At 48.2% G+C, this 16,577-nt stretch overlaps 1 protein-coding gene across 3 annotated transcripts in view; it reads left to right on the forward strand.

Moving 5' to 3' along the window:
• The window catches only part of DPYSL2 (dihydropyrimidinase like 2), a 139,687-nt gene extending 129,742 nt beyond the window's left edge, over window positions 1–9,945 (forward strand). For all 3 annotated transcript variants that reach the window (XM_012435149.3, XM_012435150.3, XM_064368713.1), the window contains exons 12-14: window positions 4,234–4,413; window positions 5,185–5,350; window positions 7,435–9,945. In XM_012435149.3, coding sequence (XP_012290572.2) covers window positions 4,234–4,413; window positions 5,185–5,350; window positions 7,435–7,526 — 438 coding nt within the window. In that variant the 3' untranslated portion in view covers window positions 7,527–9,945. The remainder of the gene's footprint in view (window positions 1–4,233; window positions 4,414–5,184; window positions 5,351–7,434) is intronic.
• Window positions 9,946–16,577: the final 6,632 nt, after the last annotated feature.

Genomic DNA, 16,577 nt, shown 5'->3' on the forward strand with positions numbered 1-16,577 from the left:
TCCCTACAGCAACCTGAATGACAGCCACTCTTATTATCTTAAAGGAATTGATTGACTGACTTCTCCCTAACAGAAGTACGCCCCAGCCATTTGATTGTCGTTCTAGGATATGCAGCTTTGGGTGTCTCTTGCCTCTGGGTCTGGGCTGCACAGCTTAGAGATGTCTTCTCTTGGTAACAGGACCCAGGCCAAGTATGTGAATGTCTTAGGCTTCTCAGCTGAGAGTGAGGGGTTCAGACGAGGTCTCCAAGTGTTTTGTGATTCTGTGACGTCAGCTGGCTTTAAGCAGAGGTGTTAGACACTGCCGATTCTTCACAAGCAGTATGGTATAGGCAAAAAGCTGAACGAATATACACAAAGGGAGAGCTTTGGAAAAGAAATGGGCCTTAGGCAGAAGCGTTTTATGTCAGGAACTCATTTGAATCTTGAAAACAGCTCAGGCCAGCAGGCGCTGACGCTTCCCCCACACGCCACGACAGCTCAGGGGCAGGTTTCTGGCATTTCTCCAGGACAACTCTGGGAGTTTGCCCTGTCCCAATCCTCTCTCATTTGCACACACAGAGGTGTTTGGGCTGCAGTGAGCTCAGGCTCAGCTCTGGCTTCTGCTGCCACCTGTGAGTACCAGGATGGTGGGTGCTTCTCAGAAGACTGTTCAAGTCTGTGTTTAAAGCTCCCTCCCTCCCCACTCACTGGCTCAGCCTGGCAGTGCAGCCTTAAGGTCGCACCCTCTCACAGCTCAGATCATGACTTCTTGGGTGTCGTGACTGGCTGTTTTATGGTCAGAGGTCCTAGGGCCCTGCCCATTGAACCCACCTATTCATGTGCCTGCAACTTCACATTTTCATTGACTCTTTTATTTGACCTTCTCAATAAAGGGACTGGTATTATTATCCCAATTTGGGAAAATAAATAAATGGAGGCTTAGAGAGCTTAAGTGACCAGTCTAATGTTACATAGCGATTTTGCGGTTGAGCCAGAATTAGAACCCAAAAATGTCCAGCACTCTTCCCTGCCAGACAGCATCTGCAGCCTCTTGGTTGGGCTTAGATGGGGAAATGCTTCCCCTCTCTTACAGGGTTGCTTCCGCCAGAGGTGCTATAAATGGCTGCCTGGGCTCTTTATTTAAGACAGAAACGACCCGCTGGGGAGCTTGCATTTGGAGCTCTTAACCTAGAAGAGGCAGTGAGAAGGAATGAAGATTTGGGAAGACAGATTCTGGCCTCCAGACATTTTCACCCAAACCTGCCCTGCTTTTTCCTCCTGGTGACCTATGGAAGAGATGTTGACTCTAAGTGGTGCTTTTCCATTGTCACCTGTTTTAAAGAGCCAGCACTAAGCATGCCTGTGCATTGATCTGGGAAAATGCAAATAGGAGACTTTCCCTGCATTGTACAGTTTCCTACCATGAAGCTAATTAGCTTTAATTGGAGCATCCAGCTGACTTATCCACAGCCCTGTTGCTAAGCCTTTGCTTGGATTTTCCAGGCATCTGGCCAGATGAGTAATTTTAGGGAGCCTGTGTGGATGTAGGTTAACAATGTCTATGCATAGTGAGTGATGAAGCCTCTCTGCATCATGGTTGGATGGAGAGTAGGCTCTGAGTATCTGGGAATTGTGATCTGACCCTTGGACTTGTCAATGTTAACTCACTGAGAGTCATGGGGCTGGTTCCTCCATCTTTAAAAAATGAGAGATGGCAGCTGAGCGCAGTGGCTCATGCCTGTAATCCCCGCACTTTGGGACTGAGGCAGGTGGATCACCTGAGGTCAGGAGTTCGAGACCAGCTTGGCCAACATGGTGAAACACTGTGCCTATTAAAAATAAAAAAAATTAGCTGAGAGTGGTGGTACATGGCTATAATCCCAGCTACTCGGGAGCCTGAGGCAGGAGAATTGCTTGAACCCGGGAGGCAAAGGCTGCAGTGAGCTGAGATCACACCACTGTATTCCAGCCTGAGCAACAAGAGTGAAATTCCATCTCAAAAAAAAAAAGAAAGAGGGATGGCCCCCAGAGGTCTTCTAGGTGCTTATTTATAAGCAATAAGACTCAACACATGCATTGTATGACATCTTGGACCCTGTAGGACTGGCAAGCATTAGCACAGAGCAACAAAAAGCCAGACAGTGAATGAGTGAACATTTTCAAATGCCTGCTATGAGCCAAGTAGTGAGCTAGATGCTTTTGTTCATTTTATTTCATTTAATCTTTGCATCAGTCCTGCAAAGGGGGTCCTACTTACCCCTCACAGATGAGGAGGCTGAGGCTCCGGGGTGTGAGGGATGCGTCTAAAATCACATAGCTGGTGAATGGCATACCTGGGGTGTGAACCCAGGGCAGATGTCTCCGTGGCCAAGGCTGTGCCCGTACTCTACCCAATAGGGCACAAGAGGAGGTTGTCAGGGCATAAACTCTTAGCTATAGAGTGATGTGGAAGAGATGGTTCTTGATCCAGGCCTTAAAGGATGAGTCACACCCTTTAAAGGTGATTTCCGAGACCACCAGGGATGAGACTTTTTGTGTTGTCATCTTCACATACACCTCGGGAGGGTGGCAGATGAAGAAACTAAAGCTGAGGCAGGATTAAAGCGATCTCCCAGAGTCACACAACTTCTGGATTTTACTGTATCTGAGATGCCATCGATTTTAAGATATTCCATTAGGTTATGTGTCACGATGAAAGCAAGCATGCCCAAGACGAAGAGTCTCAGAGGAGACTGGGCTGCCACGGGCCAGCGTGCGTTTATTTCGGCATCTTTGGGGAGTGCATCTGCTGGGCAGACAGGTCGCAGGAAATCCCTTATGCCTCGACCTTGGCATTGGGCGCCAGGAGGGAAAAATGTCTCCTCCAAGAATTTGAACTGAAAGTGGGTGCTTGTCCAGCCTTGTGGTCTGAATGCATACTGCCTGTGTGGCCCAGAACAATGCCGAGCTGAGCATTTACTGTAAAATGCCCTCAGTGGGGTAGTCCCCCCAACCCAGTGGCATAAGCAAACCCATATACGCCTAGAAGAACTTGTTTTTAGTCTAGGCTGGCAGTGCCCGCATGGCTCCAGCTGCTGTAAGACACATTCTGACTTCAGGGATGAGTATATTCGAATTGATGAAAGACAGTTGTCAGCCAGGGGTCTCTGGAATCCACATGCAGTCCTTTTCACTTCCCTGCTGGCGCCTCTCTGCTTTGGTTCCTTTGGTAGCTTCCACGTGACTTCTTTGAGACTCAGAGTAATGCACTGACAGCCCTCGTGGCTGTTTTCACTGATGATTGTATGCGGGGCGTTGTGCATTTCCATGCCCGATGTGAGCTGCTTAGTTGGCTGAGGCTGCTCCATGCTACCAGCCACTGCATGGTGCTAGCACAGTTCTCTGTTTACAGGCCAGCTCCCTGAGTGCTGATAATCTGGTCTCAACTTGCCCAGAAGCCCAGGGTGCTTTTTATGGTTGGAGCCACCTATGAATCCTCCAGTCCAGACTCAGCCACAGCCATTGGTCCCCGTGAACCAAGCAGGCAGGAAGAAGCGGGAGGCATTTGGGATGTGGGAAGGAGCCCTGGGTGAGCGCCGAAGCTGCAGGATGGAGTTTTTGATGGCAGGGTGCAGTGACCCCTGTTTTCTGTTGCTTCATTGCCAACCGCAGACTCTCATCCATATGGAGACCCCACCTATTTTCCAAGAGGGCACACAAATGTGTCTCTGTTTTACCCCGAAAAACTTGAAACCAGAGGATAGCTCCATTGTTCTGGAAATTAACTAGCCCTCAATCATTTTATCAGAGGCATGTCTCTTCAGTGACCACAATCCTTTCATTTAGGGACTTCATTTTAACCACACCGCCAACAGATTGGAAATCCAGGCTAGCCAGTGGGAAAACCTACTTGTGGTAGGCTCATTTCTAGATTAAATTTAGAACTTGGTCAGAGAGGGCCTTTGGAATTCAACCAGAATAGGGCTGGAGTTGGTGGGAACACGGTCCCTGTTAATAGGAGGAATCACTTTCTTTATATTTGTGTAGCATTTACAAACAAGCATCCTTTCCATAGAGTTATTCTGTTCAATTATTTTTCTAATTTGGAGAGTTAGGAAAAGTTATTCCATATTCTAGACAGGGAAATGGAGACACAGCGAGGAAGGGCCTCCTGGGGTGCTGGGGGTGCCCAGTGGGACAGGACCCCTGTCTCTGGGTCTCTCTTTTATCCATGTGGAATCTGTTCTAGAGTTTACTGTGCCCTCTTCCCAGTCTCTCGAGTACAACATCTTTGAAGGCATGGAGTGCCGCGGCTCCCCGCTGGTGGTCATCAGCCAGGGGAAGATTGTCCTGGAGGATGGCACCCTGCATGTCACTGAAGGCTCTGGACGCTACATTCCCCGGAAGCCCTTCCCGGATTTTGTTTACAAGCGTATCAAGGCAAGGAGCAGGGTGAGTAGTTTTGTTCTGATGAATTTTTTTTTTTTAATTCATGAATTAAGTTCAAGGCCACAGACGTTTATTAAGCACCTTGAGACAGAGTATTAGGATGAGTACAGTGGATTCCAGGAATAAGAGGGAGCCTGAGTTTTTTATTCCTGGTATTTAAAATACTGGAGACGGAGCCAAGCGTGTCCACAGCACTAGCAAAGTGAGATCATGGTATATGCTATGATGAGGAGTGTGGAGTGAGGGCCCAAAGGAGGAAGCCACTGCCGCAGCTGGGGAGAGGACATTTTGAGTTGGGCTTTGAAGGTTAAGTAGGAGTTTGTCAAGTCAAAGAGGGGAGATGAGGGAATTTGATAGAGTGTCATGAGCATAGAAAATGTACAGTGTATTCAGGGCATGTGAGGCAGGAAAGAGATGGAGCTACAAGGGAATTAAAGGGAGAATGTGACTGGAAAGAAAGTTTGGGGCCAAATCTTGAACATGATACCCGATCCTCCTCACAACATGTTTAGGAGGTTCTTACAGGGTTTAAAGTTGAAGTTCCTTGAGGGGAAAATGGTAAGGTGTGTTAGTTTTTATAGAGTTAACCAGTTACTGGACCTTCTGGGGAGTTTTGGCCTGGCAGGGTGAGAGCTGGCCCCACACCACACCTGTCCACCTGTCTGTAGGGAGAGCCCTCCATCCCTAGAGCTCACAGGCCCATCCTCCCTCCAGGAGGGTTTCTAGAGAGGTGTCCTCTGTGGCCTGAGCTGGGGGGACTCTTGTGTTTTGCAGCTGGCTGAGCTGAGAGGGGTTCCTCGTGGCCTGTACGACGGACCCGTGTGTGAGGTGTCTGTGACGCCCAAGACAGTCACTCCAGCCTCCTCAGCCAAGACATCTCCTGCCAAGCAGCAGGCCCCACCTGTCCGGAACCTGCACCAGTCTGGATTCAGTTTGTCTGGTAGGGTTGGGGCTTGGGGAGGGCCCAGTTCTGCAGGGCCAGCTCACTGGTGCTGGTGAGGCTGTAATAGCATTTGGAAAGGACACAGAAATGGAAGTGACTAATATTCCCGTTCTTCCCAAAGGGAGAAATACAGTGGGACTCAGGTCACTGGAGATGTATTTTATTTTTCTTTTTTGAGATACGGTCTTGCTCTGTCACCCAGGCTGGGGTGCAATGGTGTGATCTTGGCTCACTGTAACCTCCACCTCCCAGTTCAGGTGATTCTCATGCCTCAGCCTTCCAAGTAGCTGGGATTACAGGCATGTGCCACCATGCCTGGCTAGTTTTTGTATTTTTAGTAGAGATGGGCTATTACCATGTTGGCCAGGCTGGTCTTGAACTCCTAACCTCAGGTGATCTACCCACCTCGACCTCCCAAACTGCTGGGATTACAGGCATGAGCTATCGCACCCAGCCAAGGGTTCAGATTTTTAAATTTCCCTATTTGAAACTTCCTTCCCATCCTTTATTTGGCCCATGACTAGAACATTTCACTCTTCCAGCTCCCTGGGCCACAGATTCCTATGGCTTATTAAAGAAATCATTAAACCAGAGAGAATTTTTTTTTTTTTTTTTTTTGAGACTGAGTCTTGCTTCGTTACCCAGGCTGGAATGCAGTGGCATGATCTCAGCTCACAGCAACCTCTGCCTCCCAGGTTCAAGCAATTCTCCTGCCTCAGCCTCCCGAGTAGCTAGGATTACAGGCTCACACCACCACGCCCAGTTAATTTTTGTATTTTTAGTAGAGACAGGGTTTTACCTTGTTGGCCAGGCTGTTCTCAAACTCCTGACCTTGTGATCCACCTGCCTCAGTTTCCCAAGATACTGGGATTAAAGGCATGAGCCACCATACCCAGCCAAGAATTTTTTTTGTTGTTGTTGGATGTATGGGTTTTTAGAAAATTACCTATGTACCATGTATGGTTTACCAATTTACAAAACATTTAATAATAATGAACTTTAAAATGTGTATAATCATGTCAGTGTTATCTGATCCCTCCAGGCTGTATGAATATAAGGTGTCATTGTTCCTCCTACTTGTGACTGTATGTGTAGGGTTAGGGGACTAGAATGCCAGAGAGGGATGTGTCCTCGGAAAAGCCACAGACAATGTGGCTCATCAGAACAGGGAACAGGACAGAGTCTGAGATTTAGTGATATTTTATATACAGTTTTACTTTTCTCCAGTAATAGATCCAACAGCCTTTATACAGTCTCTGATTCTTTGGCTCAATGAGGCTCACTCCTTTTTGAAAAGTTTCTAATTTTTATTTTGAGAGATAGAATAGTATCTTACTGTGTCACTGAGCACCCAGGCTAGAATACACTGGTGCAATCACAGCTCACTGCAGCCTCAACCCCCTGTGCTCAAGTGATCCTCCCAGCTCAGCCTGCCCAGTAGCTGGTACTACAGGCTTGCACCACCATGCCTGGCTCATTTTTTATTTTTTTTTGTTAGAGATAGGATCTCACTGTGTTGCCTAGGCTGTTCTCAAACTCCTAGAGTCAAGTGATCCTTCCAGCTCAGCCTCCCAAAGTGCTGTTCATCAGATTCCAGGCGTGAGCCACCATGCCCGGCCTCCACCTCCTTTCTGTACTCTAAACTGCAGTGAGGTTTTAGGAGAAGAACAAGAATGTGAGGCCAGGCAGGGTGGCTCACACCTGTAATCCTAGCACTTTGGGAGGCAGAGGTGGGAGGATTGCCTGAGCCCAGGAGGTTGAGACCAGCCTGGGCAATATACTTAGACCCCACTTTACAAAAAATTAAAAAATTAGCTAGAGGTGGGGGTATATGGTTGTGGTCCCAGCTTCTCGAGGGGGACACTGAGTGGGAGGATGGCTTAAGCCCAGGAGGTAGAGGCTGTGGTGAGCTGTGATGGTGCCACTGCACTCCCATCTGGAAAACAGAGCAAGACCCTGTCTCCAAAATAAAGAATACAACTAGCACATTTCCTCTTGAGCTGTGAGATTTTACCTGCAATTAGGAGCTTATGTGAGTGTCCTGGCCCCTCACCAGCTGCTCTCCCCTCCTCTCCCTGCAGGCGCTCAGATTGATGACAACATTCCCCGCCGCACCACCCAGCGTATCGTGGCGCCCCCCGGTGGCCGTGCCAACATCACCAGCCTGGGCTAGAGCTCCTGGCCTGCGCTGTCCACTGGGGACCGGGGATGGGACACCTGAGGACATTCTGAGACTTCTTCCTTCCTTTTTTTTTTTTTTAAGAGCCTGTGATAGTTACTGTGGAGCAGCCAGTTCATGGGGTCCCCCTTGGGGCTCTGCACCCCATCTCTCACCGGGAGCTACTGATTTTGCTCACACTTCCCTACACATCTCGAGTATCACACCCAAGCCTACCCACCAAGCTCATACACGGAACCACACCCAGCACTCAGACACGCGAACAGAGCAGCCCCCATTGAGGGTCTTCCTCACCCTCAACCTCCTAGAGTCCGTTAGCATCTTCCTTTTCATGGGGGGAGGGAAGATAAAGTGAATTGCCCAGAGCTGCCTTTTTTTTTCCTTTTTAAAAATTTTTAAGAAGTTTTCTTCGTGGGGCTGGGGAGGGGCCGGGGGTGGGGGAGTCTTTGTTTTTTTTTTTAAATACTAAATTGGAACGTTTAATTCCTTATTAATACAAGGGGTTTGAACTGGACATCCTAATGATGCAATTACGTCATCACCCAGCTCATTCCGGGTGGTTGGCAAACTCACCGCGTCCGTCCTGAGAGGCTCCAACATGCCCACATTGCCATTCTGTAGTCTCCAGGGTCAGCTGTGGATAAAGGGGCAGGCTTGCTTTACTGGCCTAGATTTTGCTGCAGATTAAATCTTTTGAGGATTCCCTTCTCCCCTCTTTTACCGTTTTTCTGCGTGCTCTCACTCTCCTTCTCCAGCTCTTTAATTCATGAATATTTTCGTGTTTGCCTCTTTCTCTGTTTCCTCCAACCCTTGTCTCGGAGACAGTGTTTTCCTCCCCTTCCCCGTTATCTTTTCACCTCCCAGGTCTATCATTTCATCGTGATCAGTGGGTCTGCCCAAAGAATTTGAACCTTTGCCATTGCAAGCGTAGTGCTGTGTCATCCTAGTCCGTGTGGGACCGGGTGCTACCCACCTGCCATCATGAGGATGTGTGCTAGAGTCTGGGACCCTGGCCAGGTGCAGGGATGGGCCATGCTGTCTCACCCACACTATCACATGTGGAACCGCAGACAGGGCCCAGAAGTGTAGAAGGCTGAGGCTGCAGAACCAGAGAGATTTTCCTCTGTGCAGTGATATCTGGCTAAAGTCACGGTCAGACCTAAACACCGAACCCCAGTAACCCAAGTGAAGCCAACCAAGGTCACCAGTTCAGAAGTGCTAAGCTCACAGGAGTCTGACCCGAGGGCCTGCTGTTTCCTGGTTAAATATCTTTTGAGATTCTAGAACACATGGGAACTTTTTATTTTTGGGGAAAAACCACATTTTCTTCTTGTCCAATTATTTCAAAAGACACACTACATAGAGGCTCTACAAACTCAAACAATCCTTGGGGAACTTAAAGTCCATTCTCCTTTGCAAGAGGAGAAATCTGTTTTATGAACAATAGGTCAGATCAGAACTGTTTTGGGAGGAAACCTGAGAAATTAAACAGGACCCCCTTAGAGACAGACCACAGGCGATGTCACATCCCCATCCTTCCCCCTCCTCTTCTGTCACCTTTCCCCCTAGCTGGCTCCTTTGTACCCATCCCTGTTCTTGCTGACTTGTGTTGCATCATATTTCAAACGTGTTTACAGGTTCTCTAAGCAATGTTGTGTTTGCAAGCTTTTGTACAAACCAAATCTGCTTTTTGTAAAGCATTAACATCACCAAGTAGGTCATTCCATCATCACCCTTGTCTCTCTACACATTTTGCCTTTGGGGTTCTGGTTGGGGTTTTAGGGTTTTTTGTTGTTTATTTGTTAAAGGTAAATTGCACTTTTAAAAAAATAATTGGTTGACTTAATATATTTGCTTTTTTCTCACCTGCACTTAGAGGAAATTTGAAAAAGTTGGAAAAAAAATTTTTGTTTCAATTCTCAGAAACACTTGCAGCTCTATATTCACTTGGGTCTTCCTGTTTTTCCTGTACTGGGTCATGGTGATTTTTGGTTGTTTTGGTTGTTTTCTTAAAAAACAATTTAAAACCTGAAGATTTCTGCAGGCTGTGTAAGCATGTTTACCTGTTGGCTTGCTTTGTGTGTCTGTTAAATGAATGTCATATGTAAATGCTAAAATAAATCGACAGTGTCTCAGAACTGAGTAACTGCAGTGACTTGATGCTCTAAAACAGTGTAGGATTTAAGAATAGATGGTTTTTAATCCTTGAAATTGTGATTGTGACCCATGAGTGGAGGAACTTTCAGTTCTAAAGCTGATAAAGTGTGTAGCCAGAAGAGTACTTTTTTTTTGTAACCACTGTCTCAATGGCAAAATAATTATGGTAAAAGACAAGTCTCGTGTTTATTATTCCTTAAGAACTCTGTGTTATATTACCATGGAAAGCCTAATAAAGCAAAATGTGGTTGTTTCAGGGTGTGTCTGTATTGAGATGTTGGGGAGGTGGCTGCTTGGCTGGGGCCTCCAAACCAGTCGACTTCCTCTCCACAAGCATTCACAGAGCCCTTGGCTTCAGTTTGGTAAATATACCAACTCAAGAGTTTTCACTCCACGTCACAGGCTGCTATGTCCAGGCCACGGGACTCTAATTCTAGGTAAAGATGCAGCCTGTGGGTGTGTGGCAAGCCAAGTGTCAGAAATTCACAGACTCCATCCTGGAGAGGCCTCCAGGATCAAGCTGCACACCAAAGTTTGAAACTGGGAATCACGAGGGACCATATACTTTAGTGTGGGTGAACCCTCTGGGCTCTCAGCTTCCTTCCAGCTTGTTTACCCTGGAAAATCCTCCAGTGTGAAAGATAAGAGACAGGTGTGTTGATCCTTAGCCACACCTCAGTCCAGAAGCTTGTGGGAGACCAGGATATAAAGGCTTGGTCTGACACTCTCATGCAAGTATCAATAATGTACTTTGGCCAGGAGCCCTGCCCACCCCAGCAGGCCAGATGCTTGGTTTCCATGGTTACCCTGATAACTGGCACATTATTGATTCTGAGAACAATGAATGAAGAGTGTATACGTGCCTTGGGCTCACCAGACATAGGGTTCATAGGGTTGATGAAGTCATTTTTTCCCCCTTCCTCCTCTTTTCCCTCTCTCCTCCCCTCTTTTTTGAGACAAGGTTCCACCCTGTTGCCCAGGCTTCACTGCAGTGGCGTGTTCTCGGCTCGCTGTAGCCTTCCTCCCTTGGGCTCAAGCGATCCTCCCACTTCAGCCTCCTGAGCAGCTGGGACTACAATTGCATACCACCATGCTGAGCAATTTTTAAATTTTTTGGTATTTTTTTGTAAAGACAGGGTTTCACCATATTGCCCAGGCTGGTTTTGAACTCCTGGGCTCAATCAGTTCACCCACCTCGGCCTCCCAGAGTGCTGGGATTATAGGTCTGAGCCACTGCACCCAGCCCGTTTTTGTTTTCTGTCCAGCCCTGTCCAAACAGGATTTGAGGTGACTTATAAAAATATATACACAATGCCACAGTTTATAAATAAAGAGTGTTTGGGTGAAGGGAAAATAAGAGCAAGAAAAATAAGATAAGGCTCTGATGGGGTGAGTGTGACGCCTGCCAGGAGACTGTAAACTCACTGGGGAGCACTGCATGTCCTGGCAACACGTACACAAAAGGGAAGCATGGCCACTTCCAACACTTACAGTGACCAGCAGGTAAAGGAAATAGGTGAGTCCTATATAAGGAATCCAGCAAGTCCTGGGGCCTCCCTGGCAACCGCAGTGTTGGGCATCGGGCTGGCTCCTACCTGCCTGTCACCGGCACTGCAGGCTGATGGCAGAGCACTGTGAACCGGTCAGGTCTGTCCACCAGAAAGGGACAAAAAGTCTCGCCTTAACACTGATAGGACCTGGGACAAAAGTGAACATGAAGCGTGTCCAGGCCCACAGCCCTTCCTCCTCCTAGTCTCATACTGGCTTCATCACACACCAAGCCAGGTCTCACGCCTGTGCCTGTGGACCCTGCAGCCCACGTGCCCAGGCTCTGCCCAAGCCCAGCAAACAGCTGCCCCGTGAGGTGTCCATAGCAGCTGTGAGGTTTTCCCTTCAAAGAACAGAGCCAGCACAGAGTCTCTCTTGCGTCTCCTTGAGCAGGGACCCAAATACCGAAGCTGGCCTGGAAAGGCTCTGGTTGGGAACATCTCATCGACCCTTGGGAACTCCTCACTCTCTGGTGGAAGGCATGCTGGAGGGCACAGAGAGAGGGGTTCTACAGGTAGACCAGGGCAGCTAGCATCAGGTGCTAAACAATGGGGGTGTCTAGAGAACTCTTTGTTTTTTTTTTTTTTTGAGATGGAGTTTCACTCTGTTGCCCAGGCTGTAGTGCAATGGCGTGATCTTGGATCACTACAACCTCTGCCTCCCGGGTTCTAATGATTCTCCTGCCTCAGCCTCCCAAGTAGCTGGGATTACAGGCATGCACCACCACTCCCAGCTGATTTTTGTGTTTTTTAGTAGAGATAGGGGGTTCACCATGTTGGTCAGGCTGGTCTTAAACTCCTGACCTCAGATGATCTGCCCACCTTGGCCTCCCAAAGTGCTGGGATTACAGATGTGAGCCACCACGCCCGGCCTAGAACTCTTTGTTAATATGATTTACTCCAAAGACAAATTTGCGAGCCAGCATCTAGAAAAAGTAAGTGGAATTCATATCCTTCAGGAAGTGTTTCTGTCTTGCACTGCTGTGAGCTGCAAGTTGGATTCCCTGGCGAGTTCTGCAGTGCATGTTCTGTTAGAAAAAGCAGAGCTATTTCTTCTTCCATCAGCTGAGATGGAGAGAAGTCCTGACAGACTGCTGATTAGGCATGCATCTTTCAGAAAGCTGTTTGAGAAAGATGATGCGGCCGGGCGCGGTGCATCCCAGCACTTTGGGAGGCTGTGGTGGGCGGATCATCTGAGGTCAGGAGTTGAAGACTAGCCTGACTGACGTGGTGAAACTCCGTCTCTACTGAAAATACAAAAATTAGCTGGGCGTGGTGGCAGGTACCTATAATCCCAGCTACTGAGGAGGCTGAGGCAGGAGAATGGCTTGAACCTGGGAGGCAGAGGTTGCAGTGAGCCGAGATCACGCCATTGCACTCCAGCCTGGGCAACAAGAACAAAACTCCCTCTCAAAAAAAAAAAAAAAAAAATGATGATACCAGGTAGGGATGATGTAATTTCCCTGACCTAGGCCTCAGGTTGGGACTTGGGCGTTAACTTTCAGTTTAATTCCCAGCTTTCCTTGCCCCGTGGTACAGGACAAGCCATAATGGGTATGGGCAGAGTAGAAGATTGCAGAGGAACAACAGGAAGCTGTTAGAAAGTGTCCTAAGCCTCTCCTTCCAAGATAGAGCTAGATTAGAAGATGAAGACTGGGCCAGGTATGGTGACTCACGCCTGTAATCCTAGCACTTTGGGAGGCCGAGGTGGGTGGATCACTAGAGGTCAGGAGTTCAAAACCAGCCTGGCCATCATGGTGAAACCCCATCTTTAAAAAAAAAAGGAAGATGAAGACTGATGAGTTTAAAGGTCTTTGGTTGATCTCAGGGATTGAGACATGAGACATTCAAGATGGTGTTGACCGTTTTTTGTTTGTTTTAGAGATAGGGTTTTGCTGTTGCCCAAGCTGGAGTACGGTGGCATAATCACAGCTCACCACAGCCTTGAACTCCTGGGCTCAAGCAATCCTCCTGCCTCGGTCTCTCAGCCTCCAGAGTAGCTAGAACTATGGGTGCACCCACCACTACTCCCAATTTTTTTTTTCTTTTATAGAGCAGGGGTCTCACTATGTTACCCAGGCTGGTCTTGAACTCTTGACCTCAAGCTATCCTCCGGCTTTGTCCTCTCACATGTTTTTAATGACTATTATTCCACTGTCTTTTAGAAAGCTCCAGTGGGCAAACGGGACAGGAAGCGTTAGAGAGTAAGACTGAGCAAGTAGTCAGGCAGGCCCACAGAAGAAAAATGTGGGCAAATGAGAACTTTGCAGAAAAGAGGACAGTGACCTCAGGAAGCCAACACAAATTTGGAAATAATGGGGCTCTAGTTAAGAAGAAATGAAAAAGCTACAAAATACTCAAGAGGAGCTAGGAGAAAAATGGCCTAGAGGAAGACAAGAAAGGTAAAGGAAAGCAGTAATAATTTGAATGCATTAAGTTTTATAGATAAGACTTGAGAAAATTGTGATTTGACAAAAAACTTACAAATGTGTGTCTATACACAAATATATATACGTCATTATTATAAGAATCCCCAAAGAGTAAATAATGTCTGAAAATCCTCTGAAGAGGGACAAAGGGACCTAGACACATAAACGCATCGTCATTTTACTAAGCCTTGGTATCAGGACAGGGCGGGGGTCAGGCAAGTTCCTGGATTTTTCCTGTCCCTCCAAAGCTGTTCCTCCAGTCCTCAGCGAGCCTCTCCCTAAGGGCCCCACAGAAGCAAACCACCCAGTTCAACCTCTCTGTGGGGCTGAGCTCCCTCTGCTGGAGACACATACCTCTTACTTTTTTTTTTTTTTTTTTTGAAACAAGAGTCTTGCTCTGTCGTGCAGACTGGATCGCAGTGGTGCAATCTGGTTCACTGCAACCACTACCTCCCAAGTTCAAGCATTCTTCTGCCTCAGCCTACCAAGTAGCTGGTTTTACAGGTGTGTGCCAACATGCCTGGCTCTTTTTTTTTTTTGTACTTTTAGTGGAGATGGGGTTTCACCATGTTGGCCAGGCTAGTCTTGAACTCCTGACCTCAAGTGGTGCACCTGCCTCAGCCTCACGAAGTGCTGGGATTACAGGTGTGAGCCACTGCACCCAGCCTCGCCTCTTACCTTTTATTACGGAGTCCAGCGGTCAGTGAGGAAAGCACGGCATGCTAGTTCAGGACTGCACCATCTCTCAGTTGCATCCAGGACTCCATCTCTTGGGAGAACAAGGAGGAACTATGAGAATTCATGCCCAGGCCCAACTGCCTAGGGGCAGGGAGAGGGGCTCTCAGCCTGATCCCCCACTCTGACCACTTTTCTTGCCCACTCCCTCCCACTGTGCCTGCATTTTTTTTTTTTTTTTTTTTGAGACTCACTCTGTCACCGGGCTGGAGTGCAGTGGCACAATCTCAGCTCACTGCAACCTCTCCTTCCCAGGTTCAAGCATTTCTCCTGCCTCAGCCTCCCAAGTAGCTGGGACTACAGGCATGAGCCACCATGCCCAGCTAATTTTTGTATTTTTAGTAGAGACAGGGTTTCGCCATATTGGTCAGGATGGTCTCAATCCCAACCTCAAGATCCATTCGCCTTGGCCTCTCAAAGTGCTGGGATTACAGGTGTGAGCCATTACGCCCGGCCTTGTACCCACTTTTGACGTCCTGCACGATCTATCTCTTGTCCTCTCAGTTTTCTGGCCATGAGCCTCCCCCTGGCCTGTCCTCCACACACCACCAGGACCCCATGGCAAACGCCTCAACTCTCTCCTGAGTTCCCTCAGTTTCCTTGAGCCCACGTTTTCCCTCTGAGAAACCATGGGGTGAATCTGACTTGGCCCCCCAAACTCAGCCTGCTCTGCCTGATTTGGTCACTTGCATATCGTTACTTTTTTCCCTAGGTATCTGAAGGCCGCACTGCAGATCACTGGAATGGAACCCTCGCTGGCTTCCTTAAGGATAACATTTGTATGTCACCATGGTAACGGCCACTTAAGTTGTTTTACAGGAATCTGGGGCTGCTCCTGTCCAGTTCAAACCAGCTGAAATCACCTACTGACCCTTCAACTGGGCCTGTGCAACTGCCCAACAGGTGGCTTTTTGATGTCAGAAGGACAGATACTCCATCCTCAGATATGTTAATGCCGCTGTTTCCTTCCTTCCCTCCCTGCCTCCCTCCCCTCCCTCTTTCCTTTCCTTTCCCTTCCTTTCTTTTTCAGAGGCAGAGTTTCACTCTTGCTGCCCAGGCTAGAGTGCAGTGGTGCGATCTCAGCTCACTGCAACCTCCACCTCCCGGGTTCAAGCACTTCTCCTGCCTCAGCCTCCCGAGTAGATGGGATTACAAGCGCCCACCACCACGCCTGGCTATTTTTAATTTATTTTTTATTTTTAGTAGAAATGGGTTTCACCACATTGCCAGGCTGGTCTCAAACTCCTGACGTCAGGTGATCCACCCACCTTGGCCTCCCAAAGTGTTGGGATGACAGGCGTGAGCCACTGCACCAGGCCACAGTGCCACCATTTTCTGAACATGCATTCAGCGAAGTGCCATGAACCCTAACCACACTTGTGCAGGGCACTAATTATTTCACCTCCCCAACTACCAATCACCTCTGCTCACGCCTTAAACCATCCCACTTCGCTAACCCACACATATCCTTAAGCCTTATCTTGGGGAGGCAGATCTGAGAGCTGTTCTCCCGCCTCTTGACCGGGCTGGCTTGTGAATAAATGTTTTCTTCTTTGCCAAACCTGCTGTCACAGTGATTGGTTTACTGCTCAAGGGCAGAATCAACCTGGCCAGTGTCAGCTGTACCTGTAGAACCACCCTGGCAGCCATAGTAGGTTGCAGCTCCTGCTTACTCTGTCTTAATCCAGAGCACCAACTCCAAAGGACAGGGACAGCCCGTACAGTGAAGGGCATTCTGACTTTTGTTTGATTACTCCATAGTGCTAGACCATGAGGAATGGGAATTCAGGACCCAGCCCCAGTGCCTCGCCTCCCTCCAGGCCACCGCTGGATTTTGTGAGGCCCCAGTACCACTGTGCAAAGGGGCTCTGGAAATCCAGTGATTGCACCATCTTCTTTGCTCAGTTGTCACTATGTATTGTCCCACGGGGCATTTGTCCTCCTCTGTGCTCCTTCCCCTCGACAAAACCTTCCACTCTCAAACTCTAGATGTGTGTTTAGTGATCAATAAATGCAGTCGTATTGTTCAATAAACTCCCGTCTTCACTGACCATTCTTTCCCACCTCTTTGCCTTAAAAACACCCTGATCTTTTCTAAGACATAATTTTGTCCTCAGTCCTCTCAGTGGAGGTTTCTCTGCATCTCACTGTCCACATTCTTCAGGGCAGGGGAGGGT

This window comes from Aotus nancymaae, unplaced genomic scaffold (genome assembly GCF_030222135.1).
Source record: "Aotus nancymaae isolate 86718 unplaced genomic scaffold, 86718_ANA_hifiasm-v0.15.2.pri h1tg000079l, whole genome shotgun sequence".
Lineage (NCBI taxonomy): Eukaryota > Metazoa > Chordata > Mammalia > Primates > Aotidae > Aotus > Aotus nancymaae.